General features: G+C 40.1%; 1 protein-coding gene across 4 annotated transcripts in view; it reads right to left on the bottom strand.

Annotated features, from left to right (window-relative positions):
- GTF2F2 (general transcription factor IIF subunit 2) overlaps positions 1-21058 on the bottom strand; it is a 170355-nt gene extending 149297 nt beyond the window's left edge. For 2 of the 4 annotated variants that reach the window (XR_004299226.1, XR_004299227.1), the window contains exons 1-2: positions 20827-21051; positions 8317-8390 (exon numbers count right to left, since the gene is read on the bottom strand). Coding sequence is in view for 2 of the 4 variants with exons in the window: in XM_032402985.1 (XP_032258876.1) it covers positions 8317-8390; positions 20827-20892 (140 nt within the window). In the remaining 2 variants the exon portion in view is untranslated. Of the gene's footprint in view, positions 1-8316; positions 8391-14605; positions 15062-20826 lie in introns of those variants that run through there. The other 2 variants (XM_032402985.1, XM_032402986.1) reach the window with 2 other exon arrangements.
- Between the last annotated feature and the right edge of the window lie 265 nt (positions 21059-21323).

The following is a 21323-nucleotide window of genomic DNA, read 5'->3' as shown; positions in this document are numbered from 1 at the left end:
AGACTTATTTTAAAAGGATTACATATTCTTTTGTCTTGGTGTATAAATGTATGAAGTATACATGACTTTTTGTTGTTCAATATTACCAATAAAATATATCCTCTTCATGATGACCTGTGGTTAAAATTATAAACATCAACTATTGTAAAACATAGTAATATCTTCAGAAATGAATGAAGCAAACATGTAGCTCATCCTTTCACTGAATGCCTCAGAAGGCTGTGCCATTAGTTTCTCCTTCATTACTCTGGGTCCATTTCTCAATACTCCACAGCTATTTCTTTAGACTCCAGCCCCATTCCTCTTGCCTTTTAAAAAAATTAATCATTTGTCTTTCCTTTTTGTTATTTTTAAATACTTCATAGATTTGTCACCAATGGCAGGAGACTTTTCACTATCACTGATCACCAATAAAACACCTCTTTTTCCAAGGTAAGAGAATCAACCAAGTCTTTTAACTGTGCTCCAGGATTTTTTTAAAATTTTTTATTTAAATTCAATTTAATTAACATATACTGTATTATTAGTTTCAGAGGAAGAATTCACTGATTCATCAGTTGCATAGAACACCCGGTGCTTATTACTTCAAGTGCCCTCATTTTTTTTTTTTTTTAAGTTTTATTTAAGTACTTTTACACCCAATGTGGGGCTTGAACTCACAACCCCTGAGATCAAGAGTCACATGTTCTTCAAACTGAGCCAGCCAGGCATACCTGGATTTGTTTGTGTTTTGTTTTTAATTCCTATTTATTCATCCGCTTCTTGAACAATTCAGCTCAAAAATCATTAGGTGAAGCCAAGCAAGGTAGGTATCTGCAGACCAGGTCGAGTAAGGTAAGCACAGCCCAAATGGGATGGAAAGCAAGTACCTGGGGCAAGGTGTCTGAGCCCAGGAGGGTAAGGAGGGCATCCCCACAAAGGAATGGCTCAACAAGAACTGTGTTAGAACGTAGCAGGGTCAGGACATCCACATGGGAAGAAAACCTGAAGCATGCTGTTGGGAGTCCTAGAGGGGTAAGTAGGCATGCGTATGAGGACCGGAAGGGATGACAATCTGAATGTGTTGAGGACAGCATCCCTGTGGAGGACTGCAAAGGCAGCTGCCTAATGGGGGATGCTATAGCCCAAGCCAGGTGCGGAGGGTGTTCATACACTGGTGGGGAAGAGGGGGGGTCTAACCAAATAAGAACAGAGGCCCAAACAAGTAAGTGAATATATATTAAATATAACAGGAACCAGTCCAAACATGAAAAGGGAGAAAATTGGAAACATTCAGTGGTGTTGGACTAGAATTGGATATTGGTATAAATTTATTATTTGCAAAATATATAAATATATAAATTAATAAAGATGTAAATGTGTATGTGTACATACACTCCCTAACTCTGCTCCCGGAAAGGGTCTGGGAGCAACAATGAGCACTTGTGGTATCCAGATCTTAGTTTCTAAATATCATTCTCCTCTAGAAAGAAGTCGGATCCATAGAAAAATGCGTGACTTCAGGCTCAGACAGAAATATACAAGATAAGTCTAAACCTTTCTTCTATGACAAAAAAAGTTAAGTGCTCAAAGAATGACAAAGACAGGTCAGAAGGCCACAGGACTTACACTATTGAACTGTACACTGAGAAAAGGGTTAAGATGGTAAATTTTATGTGTGTTTTTACCACAATAAAGAAAAAAAAGGGCATGGGAACCAGCTTAGGAGAAGCTTCCAATGTCTATATTTTGAACAATTTGAACATCAGAATAAATGATGATAGTAACAAATTGTGACCCATTAACTAAAACTGGAATCCATGAATTCATACTAAAAAAATAATAAAGTGGAAAATTTGATGAGGAATGGAATATTTACACAGTCTCAAAGTACCGCCTGACAAAATACTTATTAATTACAAAGAAGAGTAAATTTACAGTGAAAAAGCATAGAAGACTCTCCTTAATCAAGTGATCAAAGTTACCACCAGTAATGGGACAAAATGAAAACATGCAAACCTTACTAGAATACAGTAAGAACCCAGCTTCACCTTCATTGATATTCTTGCCAAAGATGCATAACTCCAATCTAATCATGAAGAAACATCAAACTCAAATTTCCATAAAATAATGGAGAGTGTTGATACTTACACAGTATACAAGTCAAGGAAAGACTTCCAAATGTTCTAGATTTAAGGAAACTGAGAGACCTGACAACAGAATACAATTCAAGATTGTGCACTGGATCCTTTTGCTATAAAACAGTATGGAGACAACTGGCAAACCTTGAATATAGTCTAAGGATTAGGTAGTACTATTTGATGTTAGTCCACTGATTTGGAGGGATGTGCTGTGATTATGTAGGAGAATATCCTTTTTGTAGTAAAAAAGAAAAAAAAAAAAAGCCCTTTATACTGTTCTTCTAACTCTTCTGTAGCTTGAGATTGTTTTAAAATAAAAGTATTAAATAATTTCAAAATGTGCCCAGGTTACTTCATTATTCCCTTACTAAGGTTCTGAGAATATTACTGATTTTTCTCTATAACAATGCTGAAATGAATATCCTCAATCTTTGCATCACTAACTTATTACTTCCATGAGGTAAGTTCCATGAAAGTGCTGGGTCAAGAACATGAATATGTTATTATTAATATTTCTAGCCTTCTCATTATCCCAGTCCCACTCTGCTGGATGAGTTTGTCTGTGTCTTTCTATAAGGGCAGCACCAAGAACTGAACAAACTACATTGTGAGCTAACTGGCAGAGAAAACAGTGGGATTATTATTCTATTTTGTTCTAAGCAGTAATGCGTGTGTGAGTACATGTGACTGTGTTATGTATATATATGTATGTACGCATATGTATGTTGCCAGGCTGGTCTTCACAAAGTTTGCGCTGACTTAAACTCATCAGTATAAGATTGTTCTAAATTTAGTCAATTTTATAACAGAAAAATTATATCTCATTTTTTGTTTGCATATTTATTATGACCTTGGATGTTACATGTGTTTAGAAATAAAGCTAGATATTAAGTCTCTGAGAAAAGCCTTACTAGTACAGACTGCATGATTGTCAGTAAAATAGAGCATATATAAAGCATTTCAAAAACTGAAGTTTTCTGAGGCAGGATGGTGATGCAGAAAGGTTGTTTTTTTGTTTTGGGTTTTTTTTTTTAAGATTTTATTTATTTATTTGAGAGAAAAGAGAAAGAGAGAGAGGGCATGAGCAGGGGGGAGGGACAGAGGAAGAGGAAGAAGCAGACTCCCTGCTGAGCAGGGAGCCCGACGCGGGGCTCAAACCCAGGACGCCTGAGATAACCGACTGAGCCACCCAGGTGCCCCAGAAGGCTGGTTTTAAAACTTACACAACCTAGGGGAGTGTGGGGGGGAAAAAACCCAAAAAACTGAAACAACCTAAAGCAAAACTATAAGCTAACTAAAATGCAGTACACATTAGATATCCAAAGGGATAAAAATAATCCAAGTACAATGGTTTAGAAACATCACATAAGCTGCCTAAGAAAAATGGCCCAAAACCAGCTGTTAAAAAAGGCTAGAGTCTCCTTTTTTCAGGTGTAAACAGAACCAAATTTGGGGAGAGCTGCACTCCCAGCTGCATGTTTTCTCCCCTTCCTCTGCCTCTCCCAATTCCTCTACTCCACAGCCCTGTCTCTACCAGAATGAACCACCACACCACATAGATCTCCCTAGCTTTGGGCCACCTGCACAGCAAGCTGCTGCTGCTTATCTTTGGGAGATGTGCCAGGGAAGGGAGGTCCATCCCCAAACCACATCAAACCCAATGCTGGGCCAATGGTCTATACTGTGTAGTATGTGGCATGACTGTAGGTGAACACTACAGAACATTTTATATGCATTGAACCCACGAGGTATTAATACCACCTCCTTTTAATAGATGAGGAAACAGAGAGGGGAAGTAACACCTAAAATCACATAGCTAGTAAGTGACAAGGTTTGGACAAGTCCAGAGCTGAATAACTCCTGAGTCCATACTCATAACCAGTATGCCACACTAGCTTTTAAAAACCTTAGCTGTTTTCATGTTTTACCCAAATATACATTTTTTACCACACAGATAATATATAAACTGGTTAATCTGCCTCTAAGAATCAATAGTTAATTATGTATTTCCTAGCCTTAAAAATATTTGAAGATGGTTTCACCTGGTGTTCCTTAAATCTTCTCTCAACAGCCATAGTACCTTCAAATATTCTTCATAGGACACTGAGCTTTTTAGTTTTCTCATTATCCTAGTCTCACTCTACTAAAGGAATTTATTTGTCCATGTCTTTAAGTACAGCACTAAGAACTGAACATAATGTTTTTACCATACACTAACTGGCAAAAAAAGAGTGGGATTATCATCCCACTTCATTCTAAACAACAAACATCTATTAATGGAGTCTTTTGTTTATAGCCACATAACGCTGATGACTCATATTTAGCTTGAAATCAACTAAAATCCTGATAACCTCATCACATGCACTGAGAAGCCATTCCTCATCATCCTACACTTGCTTAATAGTGAATTTAGTAATTCAGTAAAAGGAATGAAAACTGGGGTGCCTGGCTGGCTCAGTCAGAAGAGCATGCAACTCGATCTCGGGGTTGTGAGTTCCAGCCCCATGTTGGGTGTATTAGTAAAATAAATAAGCTTAAAAAAAAAAAGGGAATGAAAACTAAATGAATAGCACAAACAAATAGCCAGGAGACCTACTATGGAACAAGGTGTTTTTAAGCATTTCCATAGCAATCTTAGGGTGCTAATTATTATGAATCGGTTATCATTAAAAGGATCTAGATCTGTAAGACAAGACGATTACATATCATGTTAGGTAGAAAATTTGCTAGATCTTTTACCTAACATAAAAAATACATGCACACCTGACAACATTAAATGCAAACAGCTTATTGTCATGATCAGGACACTCTAGAAAGAAGGGATACTAATAATAACTGCACGGGGAAACATGTAAACTGGGACTGTTCAGGCAAACCTGGGGGAATGGCCACCCAATATTAGATGCAACTGTGTAAACCATCTGCTTTAAATAAGGAAAAAAAAGAGCTTGAAATTTTCTACCCAGCAAAGGATGATAAAGAAAAACTGTGGCACACCCACCACTGCTTATTTAGTATGCTGTCTTTATTCTACTTCAGGGATCAAAGGGCTCGCAGAGGTTTCCCTGAACCTCGGCGTTTACCCTATTTCCCATACTAGTCCCTTTTTCTCCACACCAAAAAAAAAAAAAAAAGATTTTACAGTCCTCAACCAGGTATTTTCTTCACACAGAGATTTTGAGGAATGCAATATGCATGGCAGAAAAAGGACATTTGAGTTTACAAAGCATTTTTTTTTAAAGATTTATTTATTTGACAGAGAGAGAGACAGCAAGAGAGGGAACATAAGCAGGGTAGTGGGAGAGGGAGAAGCAGGCTTCCTGCTGAGCAGGGAGCCTGATGGCGGGGCTCGATCCCAGGACCCTGGGATCATGACCTGAGCCGAAGGCAAATGCTTAACGACTGAGCCACCCAGGTGCCCCTACAAAGCATTTTAATAAATCCTAAGCTATTTCCTTTGTCTCATAAATACTCTATGGGTTGTGAGGCATTTTTATCCACATTTTACAAACAAGAAAGCTAAGGCTTAGAGAGCTAAGGCCAAACAACTTTCAAGAGACACTTAGGACTAGAACCCAGGTCTGGAGCTCTAGTCCAGTTGTTACATAAAACCACATGGTTCATCACTTAAATGCATTTTTCCTATAGTCTGCCTTTCTTCAGTGACATAGATTGCTGAGATTTTATCTTGATAGTGGCTCCCACTTTCAGTAAAACCAATTATAAGTCCAAAACAGAAAAAATAGGTAATTATCTGCATTACAAAGGATTCCATGTTGAAAAAGAAAAAAGATCACAGATTTCAATTAAAAGTATGCAAAGTGTACATTCCATTTTTCTTTCATTAAAAGTACAACTCACAAAAAAATGTGATTTATCTACAACTTTCCAGAAACAGGCTCATTTTATAAAGTTAAATATACAAATAAATGACAACCATTTCTGTATTATCTCACTGGATTTATAAAAAATGCCTGCAAGGTGGGGAAGAATGAAGGGGGGGAAATCGGAGGGGGAGATGAACTATGAGAGATGATGGACTCTGAAAAACAAACTGAGGGTTCTAGAGGGGAGGGTGGTGGGAGGATGGGTTAGCCTGGTGATGGGTATTAAAGAGGGCATGTTCTACATGGAGCACTGGGTGTTATACGCAAATAATGAATCATGGAACACTACATCAAAAACTAATGATGTAATGTATGGTGATTAACATAACATAAAAAAAGGAGTATATGGGACTAAAAACAAAAAAAATTAAAGGCCTGCAAAACAGGCAACTTTAGGGATAAGGAATCTAAACTCAAAAGATGAAGTGACCTGTACAAAGTCTCACTGATCATAAGTGACAGAGCTGGAATGGAAACCTACTGGAGTTTTCTTACCATTCAAAGGCCTGAATTAAAGCCTGGTTCTGCTATTAAACGTGTGGTCATTTCTTGAGAAAGTAAGATATTACTTGTCTCTACCTAACTTTGGAACTTTGGATATAAAAGCATGCCTGTTTCCAATCAATACCTTGTTAAAACAAAATGAAGAGTTAAAAGATAAGTCAGAACAAAGGTAAGTAAGAAAAAGAAAAAAAAGGACTAGAAAGAATACCTTAGGGTCAAATAACATGTAGAGACTAAGAAGATGAGAAGGAGCCAGCAACAGACTGAGAAGGTACAGTCTGCTAGGGAAGATAATCAATAGAGTGGGGTCCCAGAAGTGAAATGAAAAAAAAAAAAAAAGGGTTTGAGGATAGGAATGAATGACTGCAAAAAAGGACTATAAATCCTTTGCAGTGACTCCCACCAACAGTGGAGTCTATTGCACCCCACTTGAATCTGGGCTTGGCTATGTGAGTTGCATCCTCAGTAGGACTTCAGCAACCATGATGCAAACACTTTCACCATCATGTGAATGAGCACCCTGGAGATGAAATACACATGGTGGGACCTAGTGGCTCAGTCAGTTAAGCGTCTGCCTTCAGCTCAGGTCATGATCTCAGGGTCCTGGGATAGAGCCCCACATTGGGCTCCCCACTCATTGGGGAGCCTGCTTCTCTCTCTCCCTCTGCCTGCCACTCCCCGTTTGTACTCTCTCTCTGTGTCAAATAAATCAATAAAAAATCTTAAAAAAAAAAAAACAAAACCACACACATGGCCACTGCCCCCGCTGATAGCAAGCCAACTACCAGATACATGAGTGAGGCCATTCTAGCCAGGAAGACCAGCCAGGTCAGCCCCAAATAGAACTGCCCCACAGAAAAATAAGCAAATAAAATGGTTTTTGTTCTAAGCCACTAAATTTTGGGGTGATTCGTTATGAAGCAAAAGCTAACTGATAAAGACAGTGATGACAAAACTAGAGCTATTTTCAATGGAGTAGCACGCATGAAAATCTGATTAGAGTTGGGTTAAGAATGAATGGACAAGGGCACCTGGGTGGCTCAGTCGTTAAGCGTCTGCCTTCAGCTCAGGTCATGGTCCCAGGGTCCATGACCACACTGGGCTCCCTGCTTGGCGGGAAGCCTGTTTCTCCTCCCCCACTCACCCTGCTTGTATTCCCTCTCTCGCTGTGTCTCTCTCCGTCAAACAAATAAATAAGATCTTAAAAAAACAAAAACAAAAAAATGAATGAATGGACAGAGTGGAATGCAAGGCTTCTGGCTGATACCAGCTGAGCTCTGGAGGCTTCCCTTTCTAACAAGACCATTTCTTCAACCAGGAAACTACACCATTACACTGCTTACCAGGTGTTCCCTACACTTTTCCAATGCCCCTACAGATAGACATGGTGGCACAATGGCAAAATCTTTCTACCGAAGCAATTAATGGGATGCATAACCAACCCAGCATACCGCCTCAGAAGATGTGGAGACAATTGGAGGGATGAGGGAACTACATATTCTGTTGCTTCATGGCCAATAAGTTTTGCCAGTAAATCTGACTTTATATTTACACCTATCACTAGAGAGGGGGCTGTGAGTGTGTGTCTGCAGAGGTATCCATCCGCGTATGCAGAAATACCCATGCGCACACATTACTCCTTAGAGCACACCTAACCATCTCTTGGCAAGTCTTGATTTGCTCATTACTTCTCATTTTCCAGGTACATTCTCTATCTAAAAAAGAATTGCTATTACATTTTAAAGCACTTATAAAATTTTCAAAAAACAGCTTTTTAAGATGTCAAAACTACAGAAATAACTTACTTGGCAATCCGCAGTTTCCCAACTTCACCTCTTCCAGGGGCTTTAGCCCATTGCTGTGACAAATATTTAGGAACCTAAAAAAATAAATAAAACACTAGTAAGACTATGTTTTAGATGCTAACTTCCTAAACATAAAATGATATACTGCTTCTATTTTACTCTCTGCCTATAGTAACTAATCACTAAGTATCACGCTCCCATTATACATTTTGCACTATAAGGGATACTAAGAAAATATTTTAAATTTCAAAGAGCTAGGGGCGCCTGGGTGGCTCAGTTGTTGCCTTTGGCTCAGGTCATGATCCCAGGGTCCTGGGATCGAGCCCCGCATCGGGCTCCCTGCTCAGCAGGAAGCCTGCTTCTCCCTCTCCCATTCCCCCTACTTGTGTTCCCTCTCTCGCTGTGTCTCTCTCTGTCAAATAAATAAATAGAATCTTAAATAAATAAATAAATAAATAAATAAATTTCAAAGAGCTTAAAGTCAATCAAGCTGGTGACACAATTCTAACACCAGTCAAATATCTTAACAAAACAAAGTGTTATGTTCCCAAATAAGTCCAATGAAAGTTCAGACATCAGAAAGGCTACCAGAAAAGTTTTCTCAGAGGAGTATAACACTCTAACATATTATTTAGAGATACCACCAAGTTTAAGATGATTTCAAAAGTCAAGTTTTATTGTAAGATAATAACTCTGACCAATGATAAAGGATCTGCTGAAATAAATGATTAAATATCACAGCTAACATTTATATAATAACTACTTTCCTGACACTGTTATAAGCAGTTTCCACATATTTACACATTTAATCCTCACATCTCTATGAGGTAGGTACTATTAATTACCCTCATTTTACAAATTATGAATCTGGGATACCCGGGGATTATATAATTTAGCCAAGATTATATAATTTGTCAATGGAGCCAGGATTCAAACCCAGTCAGTGTGGGTAACTAGATACATATAATCAGAAGGGTTTTAATTCCCAAAAGAGAATATATGCTGAATCACTACTATTTCTTCTAAGAGACAGTATGAACTGTGGAATCAGCACACACCTTCAAGGTTAGCCTATTGTGAGGAATGAGATACCACAGATAAAGCATGAAGCATAATACCTCACATAAGGCAAATACTCAATGAATGTCAGGTGTCACTACTATTTCCCCCAGCAATCTTGGAATGGTAACATGAACATGAGTGTAGAACTGAGTCAGAGCTTCCAAAGCTGGAAAGAAAAAAAACATTCTATTTACCAAGATTTCATTTGCAAAAGAACCACTTGATTATCAAGTGGCATTGCTTTGTTTAGATATAGTAAAAATTCAGGAATAAAAGGTTTAAAAAAATTCTAATGTTATTTCTTCAATTACATATGCATTCTTTACACCAAAATTATTGAACACTAGTCATATTCCCTAATAAAGCCCACAGGAGAAAGATGGTGTCTTTTCTTCATCATATTCCAAGTTACTGGTTCAAATGAGTCCTCTACATATATAGACCCATAAGACTTTCTCCCTTTCAGTAAGGGTATCCCTTCCATAATTTTGTATTTCAAGCAATCACACTAACCACTAACTTCCTGGCTCTCTCCTCAGTACTTCAACAGTTTTTTCCATCCCTTCAAATCACTGACTCTAACATCTCTGCACTTTTCCCTAGCTGTGTATGTCCTGTCTTCACAATCATTCCCTTGCCCGTACCTCCTTCATCATGCTGGCCTGGCAGAACCTTAATCCCGATTAAAGCCCATCTCTACTGCTACTTAATTAATTGGTTTGATTTCATTTTGTTACTTCTCCACACTGGACCTGAGCAGCTGGAGAAAAATTCACAGTGATGCTAACTAGTCTCACTTGAAATATATGGCTACTAACACCAAGTAAGCCCTTCACAAGATGCTCAGCAATTGAACTCCACCTCCCTGGTCAATCTATTCTCCTGCTACAGCTGAGTCACAAGTTTCCTTCACTTCTCAAGCCAACAACACCTCTCCCTCCCTTCTCCTTCTGTGGTGATAACCTGACTTCTCTTCAAACTAGGGAAAGAGGGGAGCCTGGGTGGCTCAGTTGTTAAGAGTCTGCTTTCGGCTCGGGTCATGATCCCAGGGTCCTGGGATCGAGCCCCATATCGGGCTCTCTGCTCAGCAGGAAGCCTGCTTTTCCCTCTCTCTCTCCCACTCCCCCTTCTTGTGTTCCCTCTCTCACTGTCTCTCTGTCAAATAAATAAATAAAATCTTTAAAAAAAACAACAACAAACTAGGGAAAGAGGATCAAAAGAGAACCTCTACAGCTACCATGTAGCCACAGCTAAGGCCTTTTACTCTGACTTCCTCTCTAAAAACAATAGATGAACGATGGTCAATCCCTCCACTGTGCACTTAATTTCTTCCCCTGTAGTCTAATCAAGAACATCTTTCCTTCAATTCTACCGTTTTTCTCCTCTCTCCTCTCCTCTACTTAGTCATCTCCCCATCAGAATGATGACCATGATGATGACCGCTAACACTAGAGTGCTTACTACATGTGGCAGGAACACTCTGAAGATGGCCCCAATGATCCTCACCTCCTGATATTCATACCCTTGTGTAATCGCCTCTCCTTGAGTGAGAAGGGGATCTGTGACTTGCTTCTCATCAATACAACATGGCAAAGGTGATGGGATGTTACTCCCCTTCCCTTTTGGCTAGGATTCTTTTATTTATTTCTCTTTTTTGGCTATAAAATTTGTCCAGGTCTTTTTTTTAAGTGGGTTCCACACCCAACATGGGGCTTGAACTCACGACCCTGAGATCAAGAGTCAACTGCTCTACCGACTGAGCCAGCCAGGCACCCCATTTTCTTTCTCTTTTTTTTAAGTTTTTATTTTCATTACCCAGTGCTCATCATAACAAGTGCACTCCTTAATCCCCATCACCTATTTCACTCATCCCCCCATTCACCTCCCCTCTGGTAACCATCAGTTTGTTTTCTATAGTTAAGAGTCTGTCTCTTGGTTTATCTCTCGTCCCCCATCTTTGCTCATTTGTTTTGTTTTTTAAATTCCACATATGACTCATATTTAATGGTATTCGTCTTTCTCTGACATATTTCACTTAGCATAACACTCTCTAGCTCTATCCATCGTTGCAAATGGCAAGACTTCATTCTTTTTTATGGCTGAATAATATTCCACTGTGTGCATGCCCGCGCATGCACATGTGTGTACCACATCTTCTTTATCCACTCATCAATCAGTGGGCACTTGGGCTGCTTCCATATCTTAGTTATTATAAATAATGCTACTATAAACATAGGGGTGCATATACCCCTCTGAATTAGTGTTTTTGCGTTGTTTGGGTAAATACCCAGTAGTGTGATTGCTGGTTCATAGGGTAGTTCTATTTTTAACTTTTTGAGGAACCTCCATGCTGTTTTCCAAGTGGCTGCCCAGTTTGCATTACCACCAACAGCGCAAGAGAGTTCCTTATTCTCCATATGGGATGTTACTTCTGTGATTAGGTTACATAAGATGGTGACTTCTATCTTGCTTCTCTTGTTTTTTCAGTCTGCACACTTTGATGAAGTAAGCTGCCATGTTGGGGAGGCCTAGGTGGCAAGAAACTAAGAACAGGCTCTGGTTAGCAGGCAGGTAGGAAACCTAGGCCCTGGGTCCAATAACCCCGAGAAACTGAATTCTGCCAACCACACATGCTTGGAAACAATCTTCCCTGGTCACGACTTCAGATGAGAATTCAGCTCTGGCTGACATCTTGATTGTAACCTGTGAAAGGCTCTGAAGCAGGAGACCCAATTAAGCCATGCCAGGGCTCCTGATCCACAGAAACCATGAAATAATAAATGTATGTTGTTTTAAGCTTCTAAGTCTGTGGTAATATAGCAACAGATAACTAATACATTAAATGACAAGCACTCTTCTAAATGTTTTAAATATATTAACCACTTAATCTTCACACAATCCTGTTATTTCCTCCATTTTGCAAATGAGGAAACTGAGGCATGGGGAAATTAGCAAATCTGCTCAAGATCACACACCTAGTAAGAGCAGAGTCTATAATTCTTTCCACACACTGTCCCATTTTCCACCTCTCTTTTCAGCATAGCTTTTTGAAAGAGTAGTCCCTGCTGGCTGACTAGTTCCTCCTCTGCCATATTTTTTTTTTACTCTAGACAGGACTTCCTCTCTACCACTCCATGGAAAGTGACGACCCTAGTTACCAAATATCTCTACATTGCCAAGTCAATGTACAGTCCTCATCTTTCATACCTATCAACAATATTTGAGAACTGTTTCCTCCTTCTTCAAACACTTTCTTCACTTGGCTTTAAGTCACCACAATCTCTCTTGATTTTCCTCATACTTCTCTGGACTCTCCTTTTTGGTCCCCACACATCTAGATTCTCGTCTTCCTGGCCTCTCACCTGTAGTGTTCTGGTTTCAGTCCTCAGGTCTCTTCTCTTCTCTACCTGCAATCAATCTTATGTAATCTCATCCAGGCTCAAGACTTTAAATACCATCTGTATAATAACAACTCCCAAATTTAGAGCAAGTCCAGGCTCTCCCCTCAAGTTCCAACTTATATATCCAATTGCCTACTCAAGCTCTCCATCTGAAAATTCAGTGGACATTTCAAACTTAAAATATCCATACCAGAACTCTAATTTCTCCCTCATAACCTGCTCCTCCTGCAAGTTTCCATATCTCAGTAAAAGTCAACTCCATTCTTCCAGGTACTCAGTCTGAAACTTTGCGCAGTTACCCTGAATAGCTACTTTTATCTCACATTCCACATCCAACCAACTGATATATCCTGTGAGCAACATCTTCAAATTATATCAGGACTCCAGCCCCTTCTCACCAATTCCAGGGTTACCATCCTAGTCCAAGCCACCATCATCTTTTGTATAATTTTGATAGCCTTCGGATTTCTTAACTTCCACTCTTGTCCACGTCTAGCTGATTCTTAATATAGCAGCCAGAGTCATCATCTTAAAACATAAGTCAAATAATCCTATTCTGCTCAAAGCCTATTTAATAGACATCTACATAGTGCTTACTACAAGCCAGGTACTTTTCTAATCACTTTACAAAAGTTACTTCACTTAATCCTCATAAGAACTCTGTTATTGGGACGTCTGGGTGGCTCAGTGGGTTAAGTGTCTGCCTTCAGCTCAGGTCGTGATTCCATCGTCCTGAGATCGAGTCCCGCATCGGGCTCCCTGCTCAGCAGGGAGTCTGCTTCTCCCTCTGCTGGCTGCTCTGCTGTCTCTCTGACAAATAAATAAATAAAATCTTTAAAAAAAAAAAAAAGAACTCTATTATTATCCCAGTTTTTTAAAGATTTTACTTATTTGAGAGAAGAGTGTGAGAGGGAAAGAAAATCTGAAACAGACTCCGCACTGTGCACAGAGCCTGACGCACAGCTGGATCCCACAACCGGGAGATCATGAGCTGAGCTGAAACCAAGAGCCAGACGCTCAACTGACCAGCCACCCAGGCACCCCTATTACCATCCCATTTTTGCAGATAAAAAAATGAGACCAAAAAGTTATTTGCCTAAGGTCTCACATTACTAGTGGTGAAGCCTGGATTCTAATCTAGGCAGTCTAGCTCCATAATCACCATGCCATGTTGCTGCTGCTCTAGGGCTACTCCCTCCCCATGTCACTCAGAGTAAAAATCCTATGATGTCTGACGTGTTTCAGCCCCCTCTAGCCCATGGCCTCATCTCCTACTACTTTCTCTCTCTCACTTGACTCTAACCACACTGTTCTGTGAACATTCCCAGCACCTCATATCTGAGGGCCTTTGAAATGCTGTTACTTCTGTCTGGAATACTCTTCCCCCCAGATATGTGGAGGGCATGCCCCCATAATGTCCTTCAGGTCTCTGATCACAGACCACCTTATCAGTGAGGCCCTTCTCCCACCCTATTTAAAACAGTATCCCCAGATACTTACTATACATTTTACCTTATTCATTTTTCTTAGAGCACTTATCATGGGCTATATATGTGTTCATTTACTGTCTATTCTCCTTCCCCGTTAGAATGTAATCTGCAGGAGGCAGATATATTGTCTGTTTTGTTTACTACCATATTCCTAGCATCTAGAATAGCCTAGCACATAGCAGGAACAGTTATTTTAATGACTGGATACTGAGGAAACATTAGCTAATGTTAATGTAATAACAATGATGACATTATTGGGATATATCTGGGATACAGAATTTAATTTTAATAAACCTCACTGCATTCTCAGAGAGAAACTTTATTTCAGACATCTACCTTAAAATAAGGGGGAAGGAGGAAAATGCCAATAGTGGAGAGCATTATTTTCCAGTCTGCCTCCGTCCACTTATTGCTGGTTCCTGGAGATGCTATTAAGATAAAGGAGAGACAAGAATATTTTGGAGCACTGGAACTCTTGAGGAGACTGCACTTCTTCACTACATTAACCAAGTCAGAAGAGTCTCTGATCAAACTGCTGGAGACTACAATTTTAGCTACCGAACAACGAGAAGTTCTAAGTAAAGTCTATATCATACACTAAAACAAATTTAAGAATCAAATCCACTACAATAAATTGTACCTAATACAAGCAACTGTCAACTTACAAAAAAGATTATGCTGCAGAAGTTAATTGATAAAAATAAGTTTGGAACTCACACTGCATTATCATCATTATAATAAAGTCATAAGTTCCCAGGGAAGCCTACCAGCTTATTTAATTCAAAAGGCTGCCAAAATACTATACTTTTTCAATGAAAAACTGAATACATTGAGGATAGTATGTCAATCATATACGTATAACTCTCTATAGCAAGAGCTTATGGAAATGAGCTTCCCAGAAGTTCCAGCCCATTAGCATTAAGTCTGAAAAAAGGGAGGGAGATGAGGAAGAAAAACTCATAGCATATATGGTCCCAAGCCTCCAAAATACCATTTTGAATGGCTGATATTTTTAATTAAAACATTTTCTTTTTTTAATAAAATTGTTAAAGTATACAACATGATGATCTATTGAAATGGTTACTACAGTCAAGCTAATTAACATACCTCTCCTCACATAATTACTTTTTTATAAGAATACCTGAATTCTACTCTCTTAGTAAATTTTCCCAAAACAGTCGTGTCAACATATCACTTGTGAGATATGTGTTGTTTCCGCCATCTCCACAGTCATTAAAGAAAATGAGATGGAGACAAGATAATAGGTACAACGGGGTGTTTTCTCAGATTTCCGAAGACAGTAATAGAAAATGACTCACTTAAGCATTATTTCCTCAGGGAAACTTCCCTTGACCCCCTACACTAGGTCAAGTTTATTATCCACACTCATAGAACAGTATTCCTGGCTTCCATGTCCAGACAGATAAGTCTGTAACTGCTTTCATTAGGACTAATCTTTGATGGCTGTCTGTCTCCTGCAGTAGACTATAAATCCTAGTTCACAGAGCATGGGCCATGTCTGTTTCTGCTCACCATAACATACTCAGAGCCTGGCACAATGACTGGCAATCACTGAAAACTTGTGGGATGAATCAACCCACACACCCGTTCACTCATGGCAGGCAGAGCAGTAAGGTCAACCATGACTTTGAAGCCAAGGTGCTAAGGTCATTACGTATAGACATTATTCCCCTGAGCTTCTTTGCCAACTTTGCTTCAGCGAGTATCTAGTTCCCCAACTACTAGTCTCCAAACCCTGTTTCTCCCAGAATACAAGCAAATTAAGGGCACTGTAATGGACACTGTGATGTGACACCCATTTCCCCCTTTAGGACTGAAGGCCTTATTCTCCCAGCTGCTGGGAGTGTGGCCACAGAGAGCCCTAGCTGTTAGCCCCTCTTGGCATTGCCTTCACTGAAGAGAGGTGATGTGGGGGGCTTCATTTCTTTCTTTCTTCCTTCCTCTAGCCAAGATCACACTCTTCCTGGGACAAACAACATGCAATGATTGGTCAACATAGGGTATACCTCACCCCAAATCAGGACACCTGTAAGACTCCCTGTGGAAACATCCTCAGCTTTCCTTGAGACTGCATCATACCCTCTTACCAGTCCTGTTTAAGTCTTCTTCCTTCCACAGGTGATGATCCCAAGAGCATTCCCGGTAAACTTAATCATCTCAGGATCAGCTTCCCAAGAAGCCCAATCTGTGACATGCAGCTTTTACTCCCATGTTTTCTTGAAGATCATCACCACATGGAACTGACAAGATCCAAGGTCACAAAAATGAAGTTCCCAGGGGTGCCTGGGTGGCTCAGTCGGTTAAGCATCTGCCTTTGGCTCATGTCATGATCTCGGGGTCCTGCGGTTGAGCCCCGCACTGGGCTCCCTGCTCAGCAGGGAATCTGCTTCTCCCTCTCCCTCTCATTTGTGCTTTCTCTCTCTCAAAGAAAGAAAGAAAGAAAGAAATGAAGTCCCCACATCACCTCTATTCCTCAGGGAGATAACTCATGAAAGAGACCTAAGCTGGAAAAAAGACATTTCCTATTCTTGGCATAAGCTGTGTAGCCAAACAGACCTAAATTTGAAACACTGTTCCATACTCGGGTAAGATAACCTCCCTAAGCCTCAAATTCATCATCTGAAAAAATATAGACATTTAGTATCTTCTTCAAAGGTTTGCTTTGTATAAAATACTTGGTATATATGAAAGCTAAGTTCCTTTTCGCCTGTCTCCTGTCCTGATCCTCTCCTCCAACAAACAGTAGTCAAAATGCCTAGAAGAGGAAGGCTGATTGGGTTAGAAACAACTTTTTACTGGCTAGAAAGCTGTTGCTTAGACCTACCACAGCCCTTCTCAATACCTCCACTTTTCTTTCCCAAAAAAGAGGTAGCATTTGTTATAAATCAGGCCTCAGTATGATATTCATTACTTACAAAAATCCCACCACTCCTAATAACCTTGCTAACTTTATCTCCTCTTCCCCATCATATATGTACCTTACCCTCCAGCCAACCATAACTAGAGAAGATTTTTCCAGAAGTCTAAAAATTGGAAAGCAAACAACAGAACTATGCTAAAATATTCTTTTTTTTTTTTTTTAAAGATTTTATTTATCTATTTGAGACAGAATGAGAGAGAGAGAGAGCACATGAGAGGGGGGAGGGTCAGAGGGAGAAGCAGGCTCCCCGCCGAGCAGGGAGCCCGACGCGGGACTCGATCCAGGGACTCCAGGATCATGACCTGAGCCGAAGGCAGTCACTTAACCAACTGAGCCACCCAGGCGCCCCTATGCTAAAATATTCTTAAACATTCTACAATTTTGAATGATTTGGTATAAGGTATGTAGTAACAGTGTGACCAGTTGGCAACCTAACAGTGGCACAGACTGAGCAACAGAACAGGGTAATGCAAACTACAAGGACTAGCTCCCTGACAAGGTAAAAACTGTGACTTTATGTTTTAGCAGATGACATCTACCATAAAAGTTAAATCCAATCATATCTATTACCTATCAAAACTCATTTGGATCATCAATCTCTTGTAGATTTAAGATACTCAAAACCCCAGAAATGGCATTTCATAAGCCAGTACAGGTACTGGATATTCTGGGACACAATCTTCTACTATATTTGCTTTTTTCTGAACACACTCTAGTTCTCCCCAGCCCTGTTGAGAAATTTTTTCCTAACTAATTAACTCCATAGGCTCTTCTTAAATGTCACCTTCTCCATGAAGTCTTCCCTGTTCCAGCCAGAAAAACAACTATTTTCCTGCTCAAAACACTCGAGAGATCTTACATGTATATTACACCTTACTGTATTTCTCCTGTTTTATACCTTTCTAGTGATGGAATTAATATGTACAAGATGGCCCATAAACTTTGAGATACTCTAAGAAGAAATTTACACATTTTGCAGCAAATGATCCTCAAAGAACAGAACTCAAAGTATTATCTATAATGAGAAATATGGGGAGGTTTTGGGGGGGTCTCCTTTAATTTTTTTTAAAGATTTATTTATTTGGCAGAAGGAAAGCACAAGCAGGGGAGTGGCAGGCAGAGGGAGAAGCAGGCTCCCCGCTGAGCAAGGAGCCGGATGCGGGGTTCAATCCCAGGACCCTGGGATTACGACCTGAGCAGATGCTTAACCGACTGAGCGACCCAGGTGCTCCTACAATGAGAAATATGAACATATAGAGAAAAGACGTGAAATCAGTATGTAATTCTGTTCACAAATTCTGACTGGATAAGAACGAAGACACACTTTCTCATATGTTATATTTTAATATCATGCAAAGAAAGCCGAAAATGAAACTATTACAATTTGATGTTGTCCTATAATTTATTCCTATAATTCAGAGTTGAAAATCCAAGTATGCTCAAGTATGGGCATGAAAATCACACTCGATACTAAATCCAGTGCAAATGAAACAAGTTCAAGTTATCTGACAGCTATGCAAATCAAACCCCATTGTCTATCAGGTGTCCTTTAATGGAGCAGAAACAAAAGTTGTCAAAGAAAGAACAGGAGTGGACTTTAGGGCAGAAAGTATTTGCTAGCAATTCTTCTCATTATCTTTCAGAGATGAATTTGTCAAAGAACAAGAACTGGCAAGAAAGTCCTTTCACACCCTGGAAAGATCTATCTGCAAGTGCGTTATTATTTTTTTTTGATACTTAAGATTAGAAAAAGAAGATATACTGTATGCCAAGCTGGTAAGAAGAAACAGTAATACTGTAAACCGTAAATAGTCTAACAACTACCTTTACAAAACAAGAACAAATCATTGGCTTGAGTTCTTTTCAAAGAGATAAAATGTATTCAAATACCCAGACATGAGAGAGAACTAAAATTTTAAACTTCATTTTTTAACTTCTTTTTAAATTACATTTTTTCACATTCTCATATAGTCAGTTACCAAATCCCGACAACTTTTACTGAAAAAGTTTCCCTAACTCCCCAGACTTCATTATCACATACCTATGATGCTGTGATCACTTTCTAATTTTGACTCTGGTTATCCTCCTCTCAAGCTTTTTCCCTCCCTTGAATTATTTGCATCCTTGCCTTACTCAAAACCCTCCAAAGGGTTCCTCACTTCTTGCAGACTAAAGTTAAGACATCCCCATTTCACAGTATAATATGAGTATATGGTTCCAAACTTTTTTTTTTTTTTTTTACACAAACCCTCTGCTCTAGGCATAATAATCTCCTTCGTTTTCCAGGACACACCATGTTAATATGCATTTCCAGTCTTGCATTTCTGTTCCACTCTCCATAATATACTATGCTAATGCCTCTGCCCACCCATCCAATTGTGTAAGGCAAACAATATTCACTAAGCATTTACTGTGCTCCAAGAATTAATGCAGCATCTCAAGTTTCACCATTTTTTCAAGCTCTTTCAACCTGCAAGGGAGATCTCCTTAATGATTCTCCTCCATTTGGCATGCAGTAGGAGAAATACCCTAGGAGAAATTCACCCCAGCCTTTTAGGTCATACTGATACAGCTGTGAGAAGTCAAATGAGTGCCAGAGAGTAAAGCTGAGGTTGAAGAATAATAAATAAGAGATCATTCATTCATTCATTCACTCCATATCTGTTGAGCAATTACCATGTGTCAAACACAATTCTGGTTGGGACAGGCAAGGATCCCATTCTCATAGAATGTGTGAGAGTGCACCCACACTAGAGAGAAGGAGGTAACCAACACTGAACACATGAACATACAATCACTTTAGACTGTGAGAAGTGCTTTGAAAAATATAATACAGGTTTGACATGCTAGCAACTGATCATAAGGGAGCTTTTTTAGAGAGGAGGACAGGAAGCGCCCCTCAGATTTAACTGATGAGAATTCAGCCATGTGATAAAAAAAAATTAAAAAACCAAAGGTCCTAGTTCAAAGACTGCCATAATTACATTTTGTACACCCGTCTCATGAAAGTCCCCTAAGAGACAACACTCCTCGATATGAAAAAGTAAGGACAAATACTGTGCTCACTCAGGGCTAATCAAGATTGCTGCCTTTACAAAAAACACTCTAAAAGAACACTCCAGTTCAATGACCTCTCCTTCTGTGAGTTCAGAGCTCTCTCAGCTCTCCTGAGAACTCCAATAAGGGCCACCGCCCTAAAAGAACACGTTAAGGGTACACAGGGACCCGTTCTACTTTCTGGCCGAGAATATTGTACAGGAAGCAGACACTCAACTTCTTTAAATAGACTCACGACTAAAATCACTTTCACCAAAAGGAGATACAGAAATTCTTCAGCCTGGGGTAAAACACACCACTCAAGTCGGAGAACACCATCACAGGACCCCAGAAAAACCACACAGTGGGGAAAGGAATCCGTTCCAGGCAGGTTCGGACTCTTAATCGTTTCAAAGACTGCGTCCCTCACCAACTGCCTCGCCTGCAAACTAGTTTGCACATGTGTAGCTCTAACGAGATAGCCGTAGAGAACTTTAAAAGGCTTACGGAGTGGGACAGTTTCAAGTCACTTAAACTACTTAAACTAGGAGGAGCGCAAGCCGGCGTCGCACGAACAGACCTTGACCAGCCACACTCCAGTGTTCTGTTTAGCGCCGGTCAGATCGAGTTCCCCACGCTCCGCCATGGGTCTGTTGCCGGTTGAGGCGAGCGAGCCGGAAGAGCGGCCCAGGAGCTGGGGGCCTGCGGTGCAAAGGATTGGAGAACAGCGTATACCGCTGCCGGAGGCTGACTATAAAGAAACCGCCTCCACCCGCCAAGATATAGGGAATTCCCGGAAACAGAAACACGCCTCTGGGAGGCGGGAACTGCGCCTGCGCGCTGCCACCGTCAGTACGGCGTGCCGGTACGGACAAACTTCCTAGTTAGGCACATTCTTGAGTGGGCGTGGTTACTGGTGGCCGGTTGCGTCTGAGTGATTAAGACACCGGGCAGGATGAAACAAAATGTCCACAATACATTTAAAGACCAGGTCGGCATATGTCAAAACAGAAAAATGGGGTTCAAAGAGACAAAAGCTGTCAGTATGTGTCCATCCCTGGCCAAGGAGAGAGAAAC

Source organism: Phoca vitulina, unplaced genomic scaffold (genome assembly GCF_004348235.1).
Source record: "Phoca vitulina isolate PV1807 unplaced genomic scaffold, GSC_HSeal_1.0 scaffold5, whole genome shotgun sequence".
Taxonomy (NCBI): domain Eukaryota; kingdom Metazoa; phylum Chordata; class Mammalia; order Carnivora; family Phocidae; genus Phoca; species Phoca vitulina.
This window is presented reverse-complemented; position numbering and strand designations above follow the sequence as displayed.